The 15,209-nt window shown below is 45.5% G+C and overlaps 1 protein-coding gene across 3 annotated transcripts in view; it reads left to right on the forward strand.

Annotated features, from left to right (window-relative positions):
- Positions 1 to 15,209, forward strand: part of ANO3 (anoctamin 3) — a 680,216-nt gene that overhangs the window by 210,174 nt on the left and 454,833 nt on the right. For 2 of the 3 annotated variants that reach the window (XM_075325490.1, XM_075325493.1), the window contains exon 2: positions 8,652 to 8,846. In XM_075325490.1, the coding sequence (XP_075181605.1) occupies positions 8,652 to 8,846 (195 nt within the window). Of the gene's footprint in view, positions 1 to 5,722; positions 5,763 to 8,651; positions 8,847 to 15,209 lie in introns of those variants that run through there. The other variant, XM_075325491.1, reaches the window with a different exon arrangement.

The raw sequence follows: 15,209 nt of genomic DNA on the forward strand, positions 1-15,209 counted from the left end.
CGTTAGTTAATCGCCTTCAGCTACATCTCAAGCCATGGCGATTTGATGACTGAATACTCTGTACGAAGATCAATCTTGATTAGTCCACCAGGGTGTTATTTTCATAGTACCAAGCCACTGGGTTGCTGCTTTTCCTCTTTACCTTGTTTCTTCTATTTTTCCGATCATGATGTCTTTCAGTGATTGCTCTCTATGTATGATGTGTCCAAAGTTGGCAAGTAGTAGATTGGTGAGCCTTGCTTTCAGGGACATGTGTAATTTGATTTATTCCAAAACTGATTTGCTTGTTCTTCTTGCCATCCATGGTATTGATATTATCCTTCTCCAGCACCATATTTCAAAGACATTGATTCTTCTTCTGTCTTGTTACTTCCTAGTTTTGCATCCATATGTTACTACAGAAAAGCCAGACAAAGGTTTTGCTTGTTCATAGGGTGATCTGTAGCTTTTTTACATGGCAAGGTAATCGTGAAACAAGTATTTTTAACATTAGTTAACAATTATCTTCCATAAATGCAGCTTAACTTTAAGAAGAAGCTGCAGTGCTTAATATTTTAGGGTAGGTGCACACAACTGTTTTCTCCACATCCAAGAAAAACAATCCACAAATGCTGATCAGACGTAAAGTTTGATCAAAATCTGATTAATGTGGGTTCCGTCTTTCTCATCTTCTCTATTCAGTGAATCCAAGAAAGCACATGGATATCATCTGAGTTTGGTCCAAAGTTTTCCACAGACCCACAAACTTGCATTGCATTGCCAATTTTGTTCCAACACTCAAATCAAAGTAAGATATGTGCGCAACCCCATACAATAACATTGGTACGAGTGCGACTTGTCAAACCACAGATAGCACTCGTCTGATTTAAATGGTCGTGTGCACGAGCCCTAACTTTGAGTGCAGTGGTACCCGCCAGGTGTCCATAGCATCCCATAAATCTCTCTGCCACATGAGAAGATACTAAAGATAATCGATTCTTTTGGAATTTGAATAAACGAGGTTCAGCAAATTAACTCACCACGAACTATATTACTGCAAAACTTCCATTTACCATGAAAAGATGTGTAATACTCTAATGTCTCCTTGGACTGTGTCCGACCCTTTTACTTTCTTTAAATCTTTTATAGCCTTAGTAATGTCAAAGAACTCTCACCATAGAAACAGGTGGTAAACCGGTTGTAGCCAACAGCCCATTAAATAGCAGCGCACTGACAAACTTTTCATATTTTTAAAGTTAAAAAACGATCCAAAAATGACCCCTTTTAGTTGTTTGTGATCAGACAGTGTTCTTTGCAATCACTGAATCAAACTGACTGTGTCGTTGTCAGAGGTTACATTATCCTCTTGTGACTGAGCAAAGGGATGTACCATAATTTTTATTTTACACTACCCCGTCCATTGCCATTGCCACTTTTCTTTTACCATATATTTTGCACAACACTATAATTAACTTTTGATAATCTTTTTAACGCATATAATTCAACCATTGCCAAGAAGGACATATTATGGAATGTTAGGTACTGGTAGGTGCATGTACAAAAAGTAAAATGTGGCCACAGATCGCAATATATATATCTGTTATGCATGGTTGTCAGACTGGACTAGTTAAACATATCTCCAAAACCAGACATGCACAATATAAATTCTTTTATTTTTTTTCTATTTAACAAAATTCAACCATCTGCCCAAAACTGACGTAACAAGAAATGATAGATAGTAGGTAAACATCCAAATTGCTAGCCCCTGTAACACTTAAATATGTGAATTTTGTAGAATTTTCTTTTGTATTTTTATAAATCAATTATTCCTCCCTTCACAAAAAGGATTGCACAAGAAATGCACAAACACTTTACAGTTACTTGTGATTACTATTATATATTATTATAGCGCCATTTATTCCATGGTGTTTTACATGTGAAATGGGTATACAAAATAGGGATAGGTTCAATAATCATACACAATATAAGGCACAGACTGGTACGGGATACAGAGGACCCTGCCTGCGAGGGCTCACAGTCTACAAGGGATGGGTGAGGATACAATAGGTGAGTGAAGAGCGGGTCATGTGGCACATTAGCAGACTGAGGGTTAATGCAGGTTGTAGGCTTATTGGAAGAGGTGAGTTTTTAGATTCCTTTTAAAGCACACCTCTGAAAATTATTAAGGACTTTATTTCTGTTCAAAATATTGTGCATCCTTGCTGGTGCTTTCTAATGCATTAACAATAAAGTAATGAAATTAATATTTCTAAATCAAACGCAACTGAACAAATGCCATGTGGACCAAATGCCCGTGGCACCAGGGTTACTCACACTAAGGGGTACTTTGCACGCTGCGACATCGCTAGTCAATGCTTGCGATGCCGAGCGCAATAGTACCCGCCCCCGTTGGGTCGTACGGCATCACAGCGACGTCACATGGCAGGCAGCCAATAGAAGCGGAGGGGCGGAGATGAGCAGGACGTAAACATCTCGCCCACCTCCTTCCTTCCGCATAGCCGGTGGAGGCAGGTAAGGAGATGTTCTTCGCTCCTGCAGCTTTACACACAGCGATCTGTGCTGCCGCAGGAACGAGGAACAACATCGTATCTCCTATTGGTGCGACATTATCACAGATCACCGATTTACGACGCTTTTGCGATCGTTTATCGGCGCATCTAGGCTTTACACGTTGCGACGTCGCTATTGGCACCAGATGTGCGTCACTTTCGATTTGACCCCGACGATATCGCAGTAGCGATGTCGCAACGTGCACAGTACCCCTTAGGCTGGGGTCACATGCGTGTATTAAAAATTGGTCCCATTTTCATCCAGAAAAGTAGGACCATTTTCCTCACTTGTCATCAGTGTGCTGTCCGTATGCTATTTGTTTTTTTCTTAGCAGATATTTTTCATTTACAATCATTTACAGGACCATTTACAGTGCTCTCTGCTGCAGAATTGTAATGTATCCTTAAAGACAAAACAATCAATGATCTCGGCGAGACCAGCCAGAGAAAACACTGCCAGCAGCCATCGAGGGCGCCAAGACAGTGAAATCCTAGGTACATTGCCCCCTGGGAAATATGCAAATCAAAAAAATCTGTGGAGCCTCTGTTAGGAGTCTCAACACAGAAACCAGCCAGATATCTCTTCAGAAGGGCCCAGCCAAGGGGTGGCTCTTTTTAGGAGATCACCATAACCACCATATTAAATATTTGCATATTTCCCAGGGGGCAATGTACCTAGGATTTCACTGTCTTGGTGCCCTCGCTGGCTGCCGGCAGTGTTTTCTCTTGCTGGTCTCCCCGAGATCAGTGATTGTTTTGTCTTTTTGGTCTACTAGGTATTGCTCCCACCTAGCCAGAATCCTACTCCACACTGATGAGAGGCAATACCACGAAACAGCTGTCTGTGGATGAATCCCTGGCCTTGGTATTTCCCTTGTCATATTTTTAAACTTGCCAAAAAGTTGGATATTGACTAAAAGGGCCACTTAATATGGTGGTTATGGTGGTCTCCTAAAAAGAGCCACCCCTTGGCTGGGCCCTTCCCGGAGGGATATCTGGCTGGTTTTGGTGTTGAGACTCCTAACAGAGGCTCCACGGACTTTTTTGATTTGAATGTATGCTTAAAAACAGATGTAACTAGGATGATCTGTGTGCCTTCTGTGTTTTTTCTCTCTCCTTTTGACTTGTATTGGTGAGTCTCGCACTATATTAGTATCTACTCACAGCATGTTGCGACTTTTTTCATTTTCAGATTCTGGATGAGAAAAAAACTTCTCATCTGCTCTACTCATTGACTAACATGGGTCTGAGTGCAAGGTGAGATTTTCTCGCCTTGCGCTCTTCCAATTCATAGGCTCATTTGAGCGAGGCCTAAAGCTGGTGTCACACATAACGACGACGACAACGACGTCGCTGCTACGTCACCATTTTCTGTGACGTTGCAGCGACGTCCCGTCGCTGTCGCTGTGTGTGACATCCAGCAACGACCTGGCCCCTGCTGTGAGGTCGCCGGTCGTTGCTGAATGTCCAGCTTCATTTTTTGGTCGTCACTCTCCCGCTGTGACACACACATCGCTGTGTGTGACAGCGAGAGAGCGACGAAATGAAGCGATCAGGAGCCGGCACTGGCAGCTGCGGTAAGCTGTAACCAGCGTAAACATCGGGTAACCAAGGGAAGACCTTTCCCTGGTTACCCGATGTTTACGCTGGTTACCAGCCTCCGCTCTTGCTGCCAGTGCCGGCTCCTGCACTGTGACATGTGGCTGCAGTATGCATCGGGTAATTAACCCGATGTGTGCTGCAGGAGAGCAAGGAGCCAGCGCTAAGCGCGGCTCCCTGCTCTCTGAACTGTGACATGTAGCTGCAGCACACATCGGGTTAATTAACCCGATGTGTGCTGCAGGAGAGCAAGGAGCCAGCGCTAAGCGCGGCTCCCTGCTCTCTGAACTGTGACATGTAGCTGCAGCACACATCGGGTTAATTAACCCGATGTGTGCTGCAGGAGAGCAAGGAGCCAGCGCTAAGCGCGGCTCCCTGCTCTCTGAACATGTAGCACAGCGACCTTATGATCGCTGCTTCTGCTGTGTTTGACAGCTAAGCAGCGATCATAACAGCGACTTACAAGGTCGCTGTTACGTCACCGAAAATGGTGACGTAACAGCGACGTCGTTGTCGCTGTCGTTTAGTGTGACACCAGCTTAAGACTGGCAACTCTCCTCTTCCTCTATCAATTGAATCTCTATATCATTCATTGAATCCTCCACCTAACTTCTTAAATGTTGCATTTGTACGACATATTGCTGCCTGTATTAATTCATATATATTTTATGGCTTTCTCTTGCTATCTCTATTGCTCAGATGAGAGCTCTGATGTCCTCTCATTATCTTAGCTTTTACATTGTTCCTCCTGAGTGGTTGTGCAAAAACCATGTGATATGATAGCTGCAAGGCATTATGGGACAGCTGGAGCGGTCACACCTGAGGTCACATGAGCCTTCTGTAAATGATACAATCTTCTGCAATGTGAAGAAAACAGTCGGCATTTTTTTTCCAAATTTGCTCAATGTATATTGCAAATTATTATTCACCAGGTCCTGTGAATTTCAAAAAATTTGGCAAAAATTTAATTTGTATCAAATCTATTCGCTCATCTCTAAAAGAGTCCAGTACTGAAATGACATGATTATGGATTTTGAATTGGTGTCCAGGGTCCTTCATGTGACTGTACTCTTTTCCATAGCAAGTCACAGCAATGTACCATACAAGAAATGTACATTTTAACCTTTCAAATCATTTCCAATCCCCGAGACATAATGCCCAGCTCTTCACTGTCATCATACTGTATATATACTGCACTGCCCAAGATGTGGCCCAGACTAAGAGGAATGATAGGAGCTATAATTGCATTACGATGTACTTAGACATTTCATGTAATTTGTTTAACTACATCTGACTTCGTCCATGGTTCTTTAATCACAATGCAGCTTTATATTTAGTGTTCGGCGTCTCGGTCTCCAGAGTGCCCACAGCTCCTCTGTCACCCAATGAGTCTGTGCTTTGTCTTCTTTCACTTGTATTATTCCCAGTGATGTCATGAGCAGAATTTGTCAGCTACAGACTATACAACCTCCCGCATTTATGCCGTACTTCCATTCTCATCAGGTCTTCCGTGTTCTTCTATGCACATATTTTGTCTTTGGATTTTTACCTGTGAAGTTTTATTGCAGCTATAAACCCAGAAATATACATCACCAACCATGCAAGTACTGAGATGTATGTCACCATGCAAGCAGTGAGATGTATGTCACCATGCAAGCAGTGAGATGTATGTCACCATGCAAGCAGTGAGATGTATGTCACCATGCAAGCAGTGAGATGTATGTCACCATGCAAGCAGTGAGATGTATGTCACCATGCAAGCAGTGAGATGTATGTCACCATGCAAGCAGTGAGATGTATGTCACCATGCAAGCAGTGAGATGTATGTCACCATGCAAGCAGTGAGATGTATGTCACCATGCAAGCAGTGAGATGTATGTCACCATGCAAGTACTGAGATGTATGTCACCATGCAAGCAGTGAGATGTATGTCACCATGCAAGTACTGAGATGTATGTCACCATGCAAGCAGTGAGATGTATGTCACCATGCAAGTAGTGAGATGTATGTCACCATGCAAGTACTGAGATGTATGTCACCATGCAAGTACTGAGATGTATGTCACCATGCAAGCAGTGAGATGTATGTCACCATGCAAGCAGTGAGATGTATGTCACCATGCAAGTACTGAGATGTATGTCACCATGCAAGTACTGAGATGTATGTCACCATGCAAGCAGTGAGATGTATGTCACCATGTAAGCAGTGAGATGTATGTCACCATGCAAGTACTGAGATGTATGTCACCATGCAAGTACTGAGATGTATGTCACCATGCAAGTACTGAGATGTATGTCACCATGTAAGCAGTGAGATGTATGTCACCATGCAAGCAGTGAGATGTATGTCACCATGCAAGTACTGAGATGTATGTCACCATGCAAGCAGTGAGATGTATGTCACCATGCAAGCAGTGAGATGTATGTCACCATGCAAGTACTGAGATGTATGTCACCATGCAAGTACTGAGATGTATGTCACCATGCAAGTACTGAGATGTATGTCACCATGTAAGCAGTGAGATGTATGTCACCATGCAAGCAGTGAGATGTATGTCACCATGCAAGCAGTGAGATGTATGTCACCATGCAAGTACTGAGATGTATGTCACCATGCAAGTACTGAGATGTATGTCACCATGCAAGTACTGAGATGTATGTCACCATGTAAGCAGTGAGATGTATGTCACCATGCAAGCAGTGAGATGTATGTCACCATGCAAGCAGTGAGATGTATGTCACCATGCAAGTACTGAGATGTATGTCACCATGCAAGTACTGAGATGTATGTCACCATGCAAGTACTGAGATGTATGTCACCATGCAAGTACTGAGATGTATGTCACCATGTAAGCAGTGAGATGTATGTCACCATGTAAGCAGTGAGATGTATGTCACCATGTAAGCAGTGAGATGTACGTCACCATGTAAGCAGTGAGATGTATGTCACCATGCAAGCAGTGAGATGTATGTCACCATGCAAGTACTGAGATGTATGTCACCATGCAAGTACTGAGATGTATGTCACCATGTAAGCAGTGAGATGTATGTCACCATGCAAGTACTGAGATGTATGTCACCATGTAAGCAGTGAGATGTATGTCACCATGTAAGCAGTGAGATGTATGTCACCATGTAAGCAGTGAGATGTATGTCACCATGCAAGTACTGAGATGTATGTCACCATGCAAGCAGTGAGATGTATGTCACCATGCAAGCAGTGAGATGTATGTCACCATGTAAGCAGTGAGATGTATGTCACCATGCAAGCAGTGAGATGTATGTCACCATGTAAGCAGTGAGATGTATGTCACCATGCAAGCAGTGAGATGTATGTCACCATGCAAGCAGTGAGATGTATGTCACCATGTAAGCAGTGAGATGTATGTCACCATGTAAGTAGTGAGATGTATGTCACCATGTAAGCAGTGAGATGTATGTCACCATGTAAGCAGTGAGATGTATGTCACCATGTAAGCAGTGAGATGTATGTCACCATGTAAGCAGTGAGATGTATGTCACCATGCAAGCAGTGAGATGTATGTCACCATGTAAGCAGTGAGATGTATGTCACCATGCAAGCAGTGAGATGTATGTCACCATGCAAGCAGTGAGATGTATGTCACCATGTAAGCAGTGAGATGTATGTCACCATGCAAGCAGTGAGATGTATGTCACCATGCAAGTACTGAGATGTATGTCACCATGCAAGTACTGAGATGTATGTCACCATGCAAGTACTGAGATGTATGTCACCATGTAAGCAGTGAGATGTATGTCACCATGTAAGCAGTGAGATGTATGTCACCATGTAAGCAGTGAGATGTATGTCACCATGCAAGTACTGAGATGTATGTCACCATGTAAGCAGTGAGATGTATGTCACCATGTAAGCAGTGAGATGTATGTCACCATGTAAGCAGTGAGATGTATGTCACCATGCAAGCAGTGAGATGTATGTCACCATGCAAGCAGTGAGATGTATGTCACCATGTAAGCAGTGAGATGTATGTCACCATGTAAGTAGTGAGATGTATGTCACCATGTAAGCAGTGAGATGTATGTCACCATGTAAGCAGTGAGATGTATGTCACCATGTAAGCAGTGAGATGTATGTCACCATGTAAGCAGTGAGATGTATGTCACCATGCAAGCAGTGAGATGTATGTCACCATGTAAGCAGTGAGATGTATGTCACCATGCAAGCAGTGAGATGTATGTCACCATGCAAGCAGTGAGATGTATGTCACCATGTAAGCAGTGAGATGTATGTCACCATGTAAGCAGTGAGATGTATGTCACCATGCAAGCAGTGATCTAATCCATGTGTCACCATGTCAGCAGTTAAAGGACACATCTCATCAGGTTTTATCTGTTTGCTTCCCACCTGTTACATAGGAGTTCCCCTATATAAAACCTTCTTCTGGATTTTCTTAACAGCTGTCAAGGAGCTTTATAAAATTGGACTGCAAACGCAAATATTCCCTTTTTTTTACTCTATCAGGTATGTTTAAAAGCAAAAGTGGGACAGATAAGGAACATCAACTGAAGCCATCTAGAAGAAGTATGCCATGTTTAGCCCAGAGCCAAACCCACCCTCAGCATCTGAACAAGCAGTCCTCAGTGCTCCAGCAGAACAAAGTCCAACCTCAACCTGATAGCGAAGGATCCTCAGCGGTCGATGCGGAGCCTCAACAAGGTAAGACCTATTGATTTGTACCATAATAATAGGACTCCTGGTCAGAAGGTTTGGGATTTGGAGGGCAGAGCTAGTGTGCGGTGTCTGTGATCTGTAAATGTAGGGTCATTTCATGGGGTAATAGAATAACCTACGGAGACCAAATATTATACTGACTGGATTTGCAATAAATCACAGTGAATGTGGTCAGATGTAAAGGTTGTTCTTTTATCTGTTGAATGTTTTATGTAGTTTTTTAGTGTTTTTGATAACTGTCCATATGGAAACATCATTGAGATTTTATTCCCTTGCCATTGCGGTGATAATGATAAAATCTATAGTTAATAGATTAATGAGATGGAATTATTTCTGATGGGAATTTATATTGCCAGGTTCTAGTTATTTTACTGCCCTCTTGTGACATGGAAACACTCGCTATACTAGAAGCCTTGCTTATATAACAATGAAAAGCTGTACATTATAATACACATCACTGGATTTCTTCAACTGGCAAGTTTCCAAATAAATGTATTACGTCAGTACCTATTATACCGAGATAAGTGTCCCCACAAAAATCCTACTTGTCTCTCCTCACTGCATAAGACAGCTGCTGTACAGAGTGACTGCTGTTGCAAATTAAAGAGAAAGAGGAGGCCTGGCTCGACTGTAGGTGGTGCTCTGGAGAAAAATAGCAAGATCCAAGAAAATATAACTCCGCCAATCAATAAGAAAAAAATGGGAGAAGTCCAGAATGTAAATATGCTGTTTTTTTGTCATTTAGACAGTATGTTTGACAAAGGCTACCATAGCCGAAACGTCACCATCTGACTGTCCATTTCCTTGCATCAATTTTTCTCAATAAAATTATTCTGTTAAGCATATTTGCATTCTGGACATCTCCCATTTTTTTCTTATTGAGTGCCGGAGTTATATTTTCTTGCTGTTGCAAATAGAGATGAGCGAACCGGTCGCGGTTCGGCTCGAGGTTGGTTCGCCGAACGGACCTCCCGTTCGAGTTCGGTTCGTCGAACGTTCGACGAACCGAACTCGAACTGCATAGGAAACAATGGCAGGCAATCACAAACACAGAAAAACACCTAGAAAACACCCTCAAAGGTGTCCAAAAGGTCACAAACAACTCACAACACATGGGAAAGTGACAAGGACATATACTCATGCGAAAACAAAAGAGCTGGACAAGGAAAAAGAGGAGGACACACAGATATATGAGTATATGCAAGGAAACATCGATTCCATTAATGTGCAACTTGAGCCCTGCTCATTCTTGGCTTCCAATCTTGATAAATTGCCTGAGCTCGCCACGTACGTCTTGGGGATCTTGTCGTGTCCTGCAGCCAGCGTTCTCTCGGAACCTGTCTTCAGTGCTGCTGTGGGTCTGCTGGCAGATAAGCACACGTGTCTGTCCACTGACAATGTGGACATGGCTCTCAGAGGACTTTTCTTCCCCTGGGTCAGCCAGGGGACGGGAAAGGCACGCGTATTTTTGAGAGTGCTTCATGCAAAGCATCTTTTTCTTTTTCAAAAGGGAGCTCAACCGATGCCAGTCAAGTGGGGTGTGTGTGGCCCAGTGAGTGGCAACCAGGGAGACTGTGGTTGGAGTCCCCTCGCTGTGTCTCTAAAAGAACCAAGATGAACAAGTCATGGCTCTCAGAGGACTTTTCTTCCCCTGGGTCAGCCAGGGGACGGGAAAGGCACACGTATTTTTGAGAGTGCTTCATGCAAAGCATCTTTTTCTTTTTCAAAAGGGAGCTCAACCGATGCCAGTCAAGTGGGGTGTGTGTGGCCCAGTGAGTGGAAACGAGGGAGACTGTGGTTGGAGTCCCCTCGCTGTTTCTCTAAAAGAACCAAGATGAACAAGTCATGGCTCTCAGAGGACTTTTCTTCCCCTGGGTCAGCCAGGGGACGGGAAAGGCACGCGTATTTTTGAGAGTGCTTCATGCAAAGCATCTTTTTCTTTTTCAAAAGGGAGCTCAACCGATGCCAGTCAAGTGGGGTGTGTGTGGCCCAGTGAGTGGAAACGAGGGAGACTGTGGTTGGAGTCCCCTCGCTGTGTCTCTAAAAGAACCAAGATGAACAAGTCATGGCTCTCAGAGGACTTTTCTTCCCCTGGGTCAGCCAGGGGACGGGAAAGGCACGCGTATTTTTGAGAGTGCTTCATGCAAAGCATCTTTTTCTTTTTCAAAAGGGAGCTCAACCGATGCCAGTCAAGTGGGGTGTGTGTGGCCCAGTGAGTGGAAACGAGGGAGACTGTGGTTGGAGTCCCCTCGCTGTGTCTCTAAAAGAACCAAGATGAACAAGTCATGGCTCTCAGAGGACTTTTCTTCCCCTGGGTCAGCCAGGGGACGGGAAAGGCACGCGTATTTTTGAGAGTGCTTCATGCAAAGCATCTTTTTCTTTTTCAAAAGGGGGCTCAACCGATGCCAGTCAAGTGGGGTGTGTGTGGCCCAGTTAGTGGCAACGAAGGAGACTGTGGTTGGAGTCCCCTCGCTGTGTTTCTAAAAGACCCAAAATGAACAAATCATGGCTCTCAGAGGACTTTTCTTCCCCTGGGTCAGCCAGGGGACAGGAAAGGCACGCGTATTTTTGAGAGTGCTTCATGCAAAGCATCTTTTTCTTTTTCAAAAGGGAGCTCAACCGATGCCAGTCAAGTGGGGTGTGTGTGGCCCAGTGAGTGGCAACCAGGGAGACTGTGGTTGGAGTCCCCTCGCTGTGTCTCTAAAAGAACCAAGATGAACAAGTCATGGCTCTCAGAGGACTTTTCTTCCCCTGGGTCAGCCAGGGGACGGGAAAGGCACGCGTATTTTTGAGAGTGCTTCATGCAAAGCATCTTTTTCTTTTTCAAAAGGGAGCTCAACCGATGCCAGTCAAGTGGGGTGTGTGTGGCCCAGTGAGTGGCAACGAGGGAGACTGTGGTTGGAGTCCCCTCGCTGTGTCTCTAAAAGAACCAAGATGAACAAGTCATGGCTCTCAGAGGACTTTTCTTCCCCTGGGTCAGCCAGGGGACGGGAAAGGCACGCGTATTTTTGAGAGTGCTTCATGCAAAGCATCTTTTTCTTTTTCAAAAGGGAGCTCAACCGATGCCAGTCAAGTGGGGTGTGTGTGGCCCAGTGAGTGGAAACGAGGGAGACTGTGGTTGGAGTCCCCTCGCTGTGTCTCTAAAAGAACCAAGATGAACAAGTCATGGCTCTCAGAGGACTTTTCTTCCCCTGGGTCAGCCAGGGGACGGGAAAGGCACGCGTATTTTTGAGAGTGCTTCATGCAAAGCATCTTTTTCTTTTTCAAAAGGGAGCTCAACCGATGCCAGTCAAGTGGGGTGTGTGTGGCCCAGTGAGTGGAAACGAGGGAGACTGTGGTTGGAGTCCCCTCGCTGTGTCTCTAAAAGAACCAAGATGAACAAGTCATGGCTCTCAGAGGACTTTTCTTCCCCTGGGTCAGCCAGGGGACGGGAAAGGCACGCGTATTTTTGAGAGTGCTTCATGCAAAGCATCTTTTTCTTTTTCAAAAGGGAGCTCAACCGATGCCAGTCAAGTGGGGTGTGTGTGGCCCAGTGAGTGGCAACCAGGGAGACTGTGGTTGGAGTCCCCTCGCTGTGTCTCTAAAAGAACCAAGATGAACAAGTCATGGCTCTCAGAGGACTTTTCTTCCCCTGGGTCAGCCAGGGGACGGGAAAGGCACGCGTATTTTTGAGAGTGCTTCATGCAAAGCATCTTTTTCTTTTTCAAAAGGGAGCTCAACCGATGCCAGTCAAGTGGGGTGTGTGTGGCCCAGTGAGTGGCAACGAAGGAGACTGTGGTTGGAGTCCCCTCGCTGTGTTTCTAAAAGACCCAAAATGAACAAATCATGGCTCTCAGAGGACTTTTCTTCCCCTGGGTCAGCCAGGGGACGGGAAAGGCACGCATATTTTTGAGAGTGCTTCATGCAAAGCATCTTTTTCTTTTTCAAAAGGGGGCTCAACCGATGCCAGTCAAGTGGGGTGTGTGTGGCCCAGTTAGTGGAAACGAGGGAGACTGTGGTTGGAGTCCCCTCGCTGTGTCTCTAAAAGAACCAAGATGAACAAGTCATGGCTCTCAGAGGACTTTTCTTCCCCTGGGTCAGCCAGGGGACGGGAAAGGCACGCGTATTTTTGAGAGTGCTTCATGCAAAGCATCTTTTTCTTTTTCAAAAGGGAGCTCAACCGATGCCAGTCAAGTGGGGTGTGTGTGGCCCAGTGAGTGGAAACGAGGGAGACTGTGGTTGGAGTCCCCTCGCTGTGTCTCTAAAAGAACCAAGATGAACAAGTCATGGCTCTCAGAGGACTTTTCTTCCCCTGGGTCAGCCAGGGGACGGGAAAGGCACGCGTATTTTTGAGAGTGCTTCATGCAAAGCATCTTTTTCTTTTTCAAAAGGGGGCTCAACCGATCCCAGTCAAGTGGGGTGTGTGTGGCCCAGTTAGTGGAAACGAGGGAGACTGTGGTTGGAGTCCCCTCGCTGTGTCTCTAAAAGAACCAAGATGAACAAGTCATGGCTCTCAGAGGACTTTTCTTCCCCTGGGTCAGCCAGGGGACGGGAAAGGCACGCGTATTTTTGAGAGTGCTTCATGCAAAGCATCTTTTTCTTTTTCAAAAGGGAGCTCAACCGATGCCAGTCAAGTGGGGTGTGTGTGGCCCAGTGAGTGGAAACGAGGGAGACTGTGGTTGGAGTCCCCTCGCTGTGTCTCTAAAAGAACCAAGATGAACAAGTCATGGCTCTCAGAGGACTTTTCTTCCCCTGGGTCAGCCAGGGGACGGGAAAGGCACGCGTATTTTTGAGAGTGCTTCATGCAAAGCATCTTTTTCTTTTTCAAAAGGGGGCTCAACCGATGCCAGTCAAGTGGGGTGTGTGTGGCCCAGTTAGTGGAAACGAGGGAGACTGTGGTTGGAGTCCCCTCGCTGTGTCTCTAAAAGAACCAAGATGAACAAGTCATGGCTCTCAGAGGACTTTTCTTCCCCTGGGTCAGCCAGGGGACGGGAAAGGCACGCGTATTTTTGAGAGTGCTTCATGCAAAGCATCTTTTTCTTTTTCAAAAGGGGGCTCAACCGATGCCAGTCAAGTGGGGTGTGTGTGGCCCAGTTAGTGGAAACGAGGGAGACTGTGATTGGAGTCCCCTCGCTGTGTCTCTAAAAGAACCAAGATGAACAAGTCATGGCTCTCAGAGGACTTTTCTTCCCCTGGGTCAGCCAGGGGACGGGAAAGGCACGCGTATTTTTGAGAGTGCTTCATGCAAAGCATCTTTTTCTTTTTCAAAAGGGGGCTCAACCGATGCCAGTCAAGTGGGGTGTGTGTGGCCCAGTTAGTGGAAACGAGGGAGACTGTGGTTGGAGTCCCCTCGCTGTGTCTCTAAAAGAACCAAGATGAACAAGTCATGGCTCTCAGAGGACTTTTCTTCCCCTGGGTCAGCCAGGGGACGGGAAAGGCACGCGTATTTTTGAGAGTGCTTCATGCAAAGCATCTTTTTCTTTTTCAAAAGGGAGCTCAACCGATGCCAGTCAAGTGGGGTGTGTGTGGCCCAGTGAGTGGAAACGAGGGAGACTGTGGTTGGAGTCCCCTCGCTGTGTTATACATGCTTTTAGAAGGGCATGACATGGCTTGGAGGTTGACTTTCATAAAATGCAAACTGTTGGCTACCAAAATGCTGCCTTTCCAACAACTGTGGTTATAGGCAATGAGGAACATACTGATGAAGATGAGACGCAGATACCCGATTGGGATGACAACTTAAATATTCGGTCAGGGCAAGAAGAGGCTCGGTCTGAGGGGGAGGGGAGTGCAAACACAACAATTGATGATGAAGTTCTAGATCCCACCTACTGTCAACCCCCAGTCAGGCACTCGAGGAGGTCAACAGAGGCGGTGGAGGAGGATGCAACCGACGACGAAATTACCTTGCGCCTTCCTGGACAGAGTCGGAGCACTGGTAGCACGTCTACAACTGCATCCTCAGCCACCACTCTGCCTATGAGCATTATTCGGGGTGCATCAACAGGTCGCATGGCCTCTAAGCCTTGCCTAGCCTGTTCCTTTTTTGACATAGAAAAAGATCGCCCAAATCATGTGATATGTAAAATTTGTCATGATTCTCTTAGTAGAGGTCAAAACCTCAGCAGTTTGACAACTTCTTCCATGAATCGTCACATGAATAAATATCATAGGTCCCGGTGGGAAGCTCACTGTGCTGCAATGCGGCCTAGCGGAGCGAACCATCCACCGCCCGCCCCTTCCAGTGCATCCGCGCGCTCTTCATCTTCTAGGACTGTGGGGACAGCTGTCACACCTGTTTTTCCACGCAAAACTTCCACCACTGTAACCGCAACAGGCAGTTTGCTTGGTAGGTCGTCAGTTGGTTTG

Source organism: Anomaloglossus baeobatrachus, chromosome 10 (genome assembly GCF_048569485.1).
Source record: "Anomaloglossus baeobatrachus isolate aAnoBae1 chromosome 10, aAnoBae1.hap1, whole genome shotgun sequence".
Classification (NCBI taxonomy): domain Eukaryota; kingdom Metazoa; phylum Chordata; class Amphibia; order Anura; family Aromobatidae; genus Anomaloglossus; species Anomaloglossus baeobatrachus.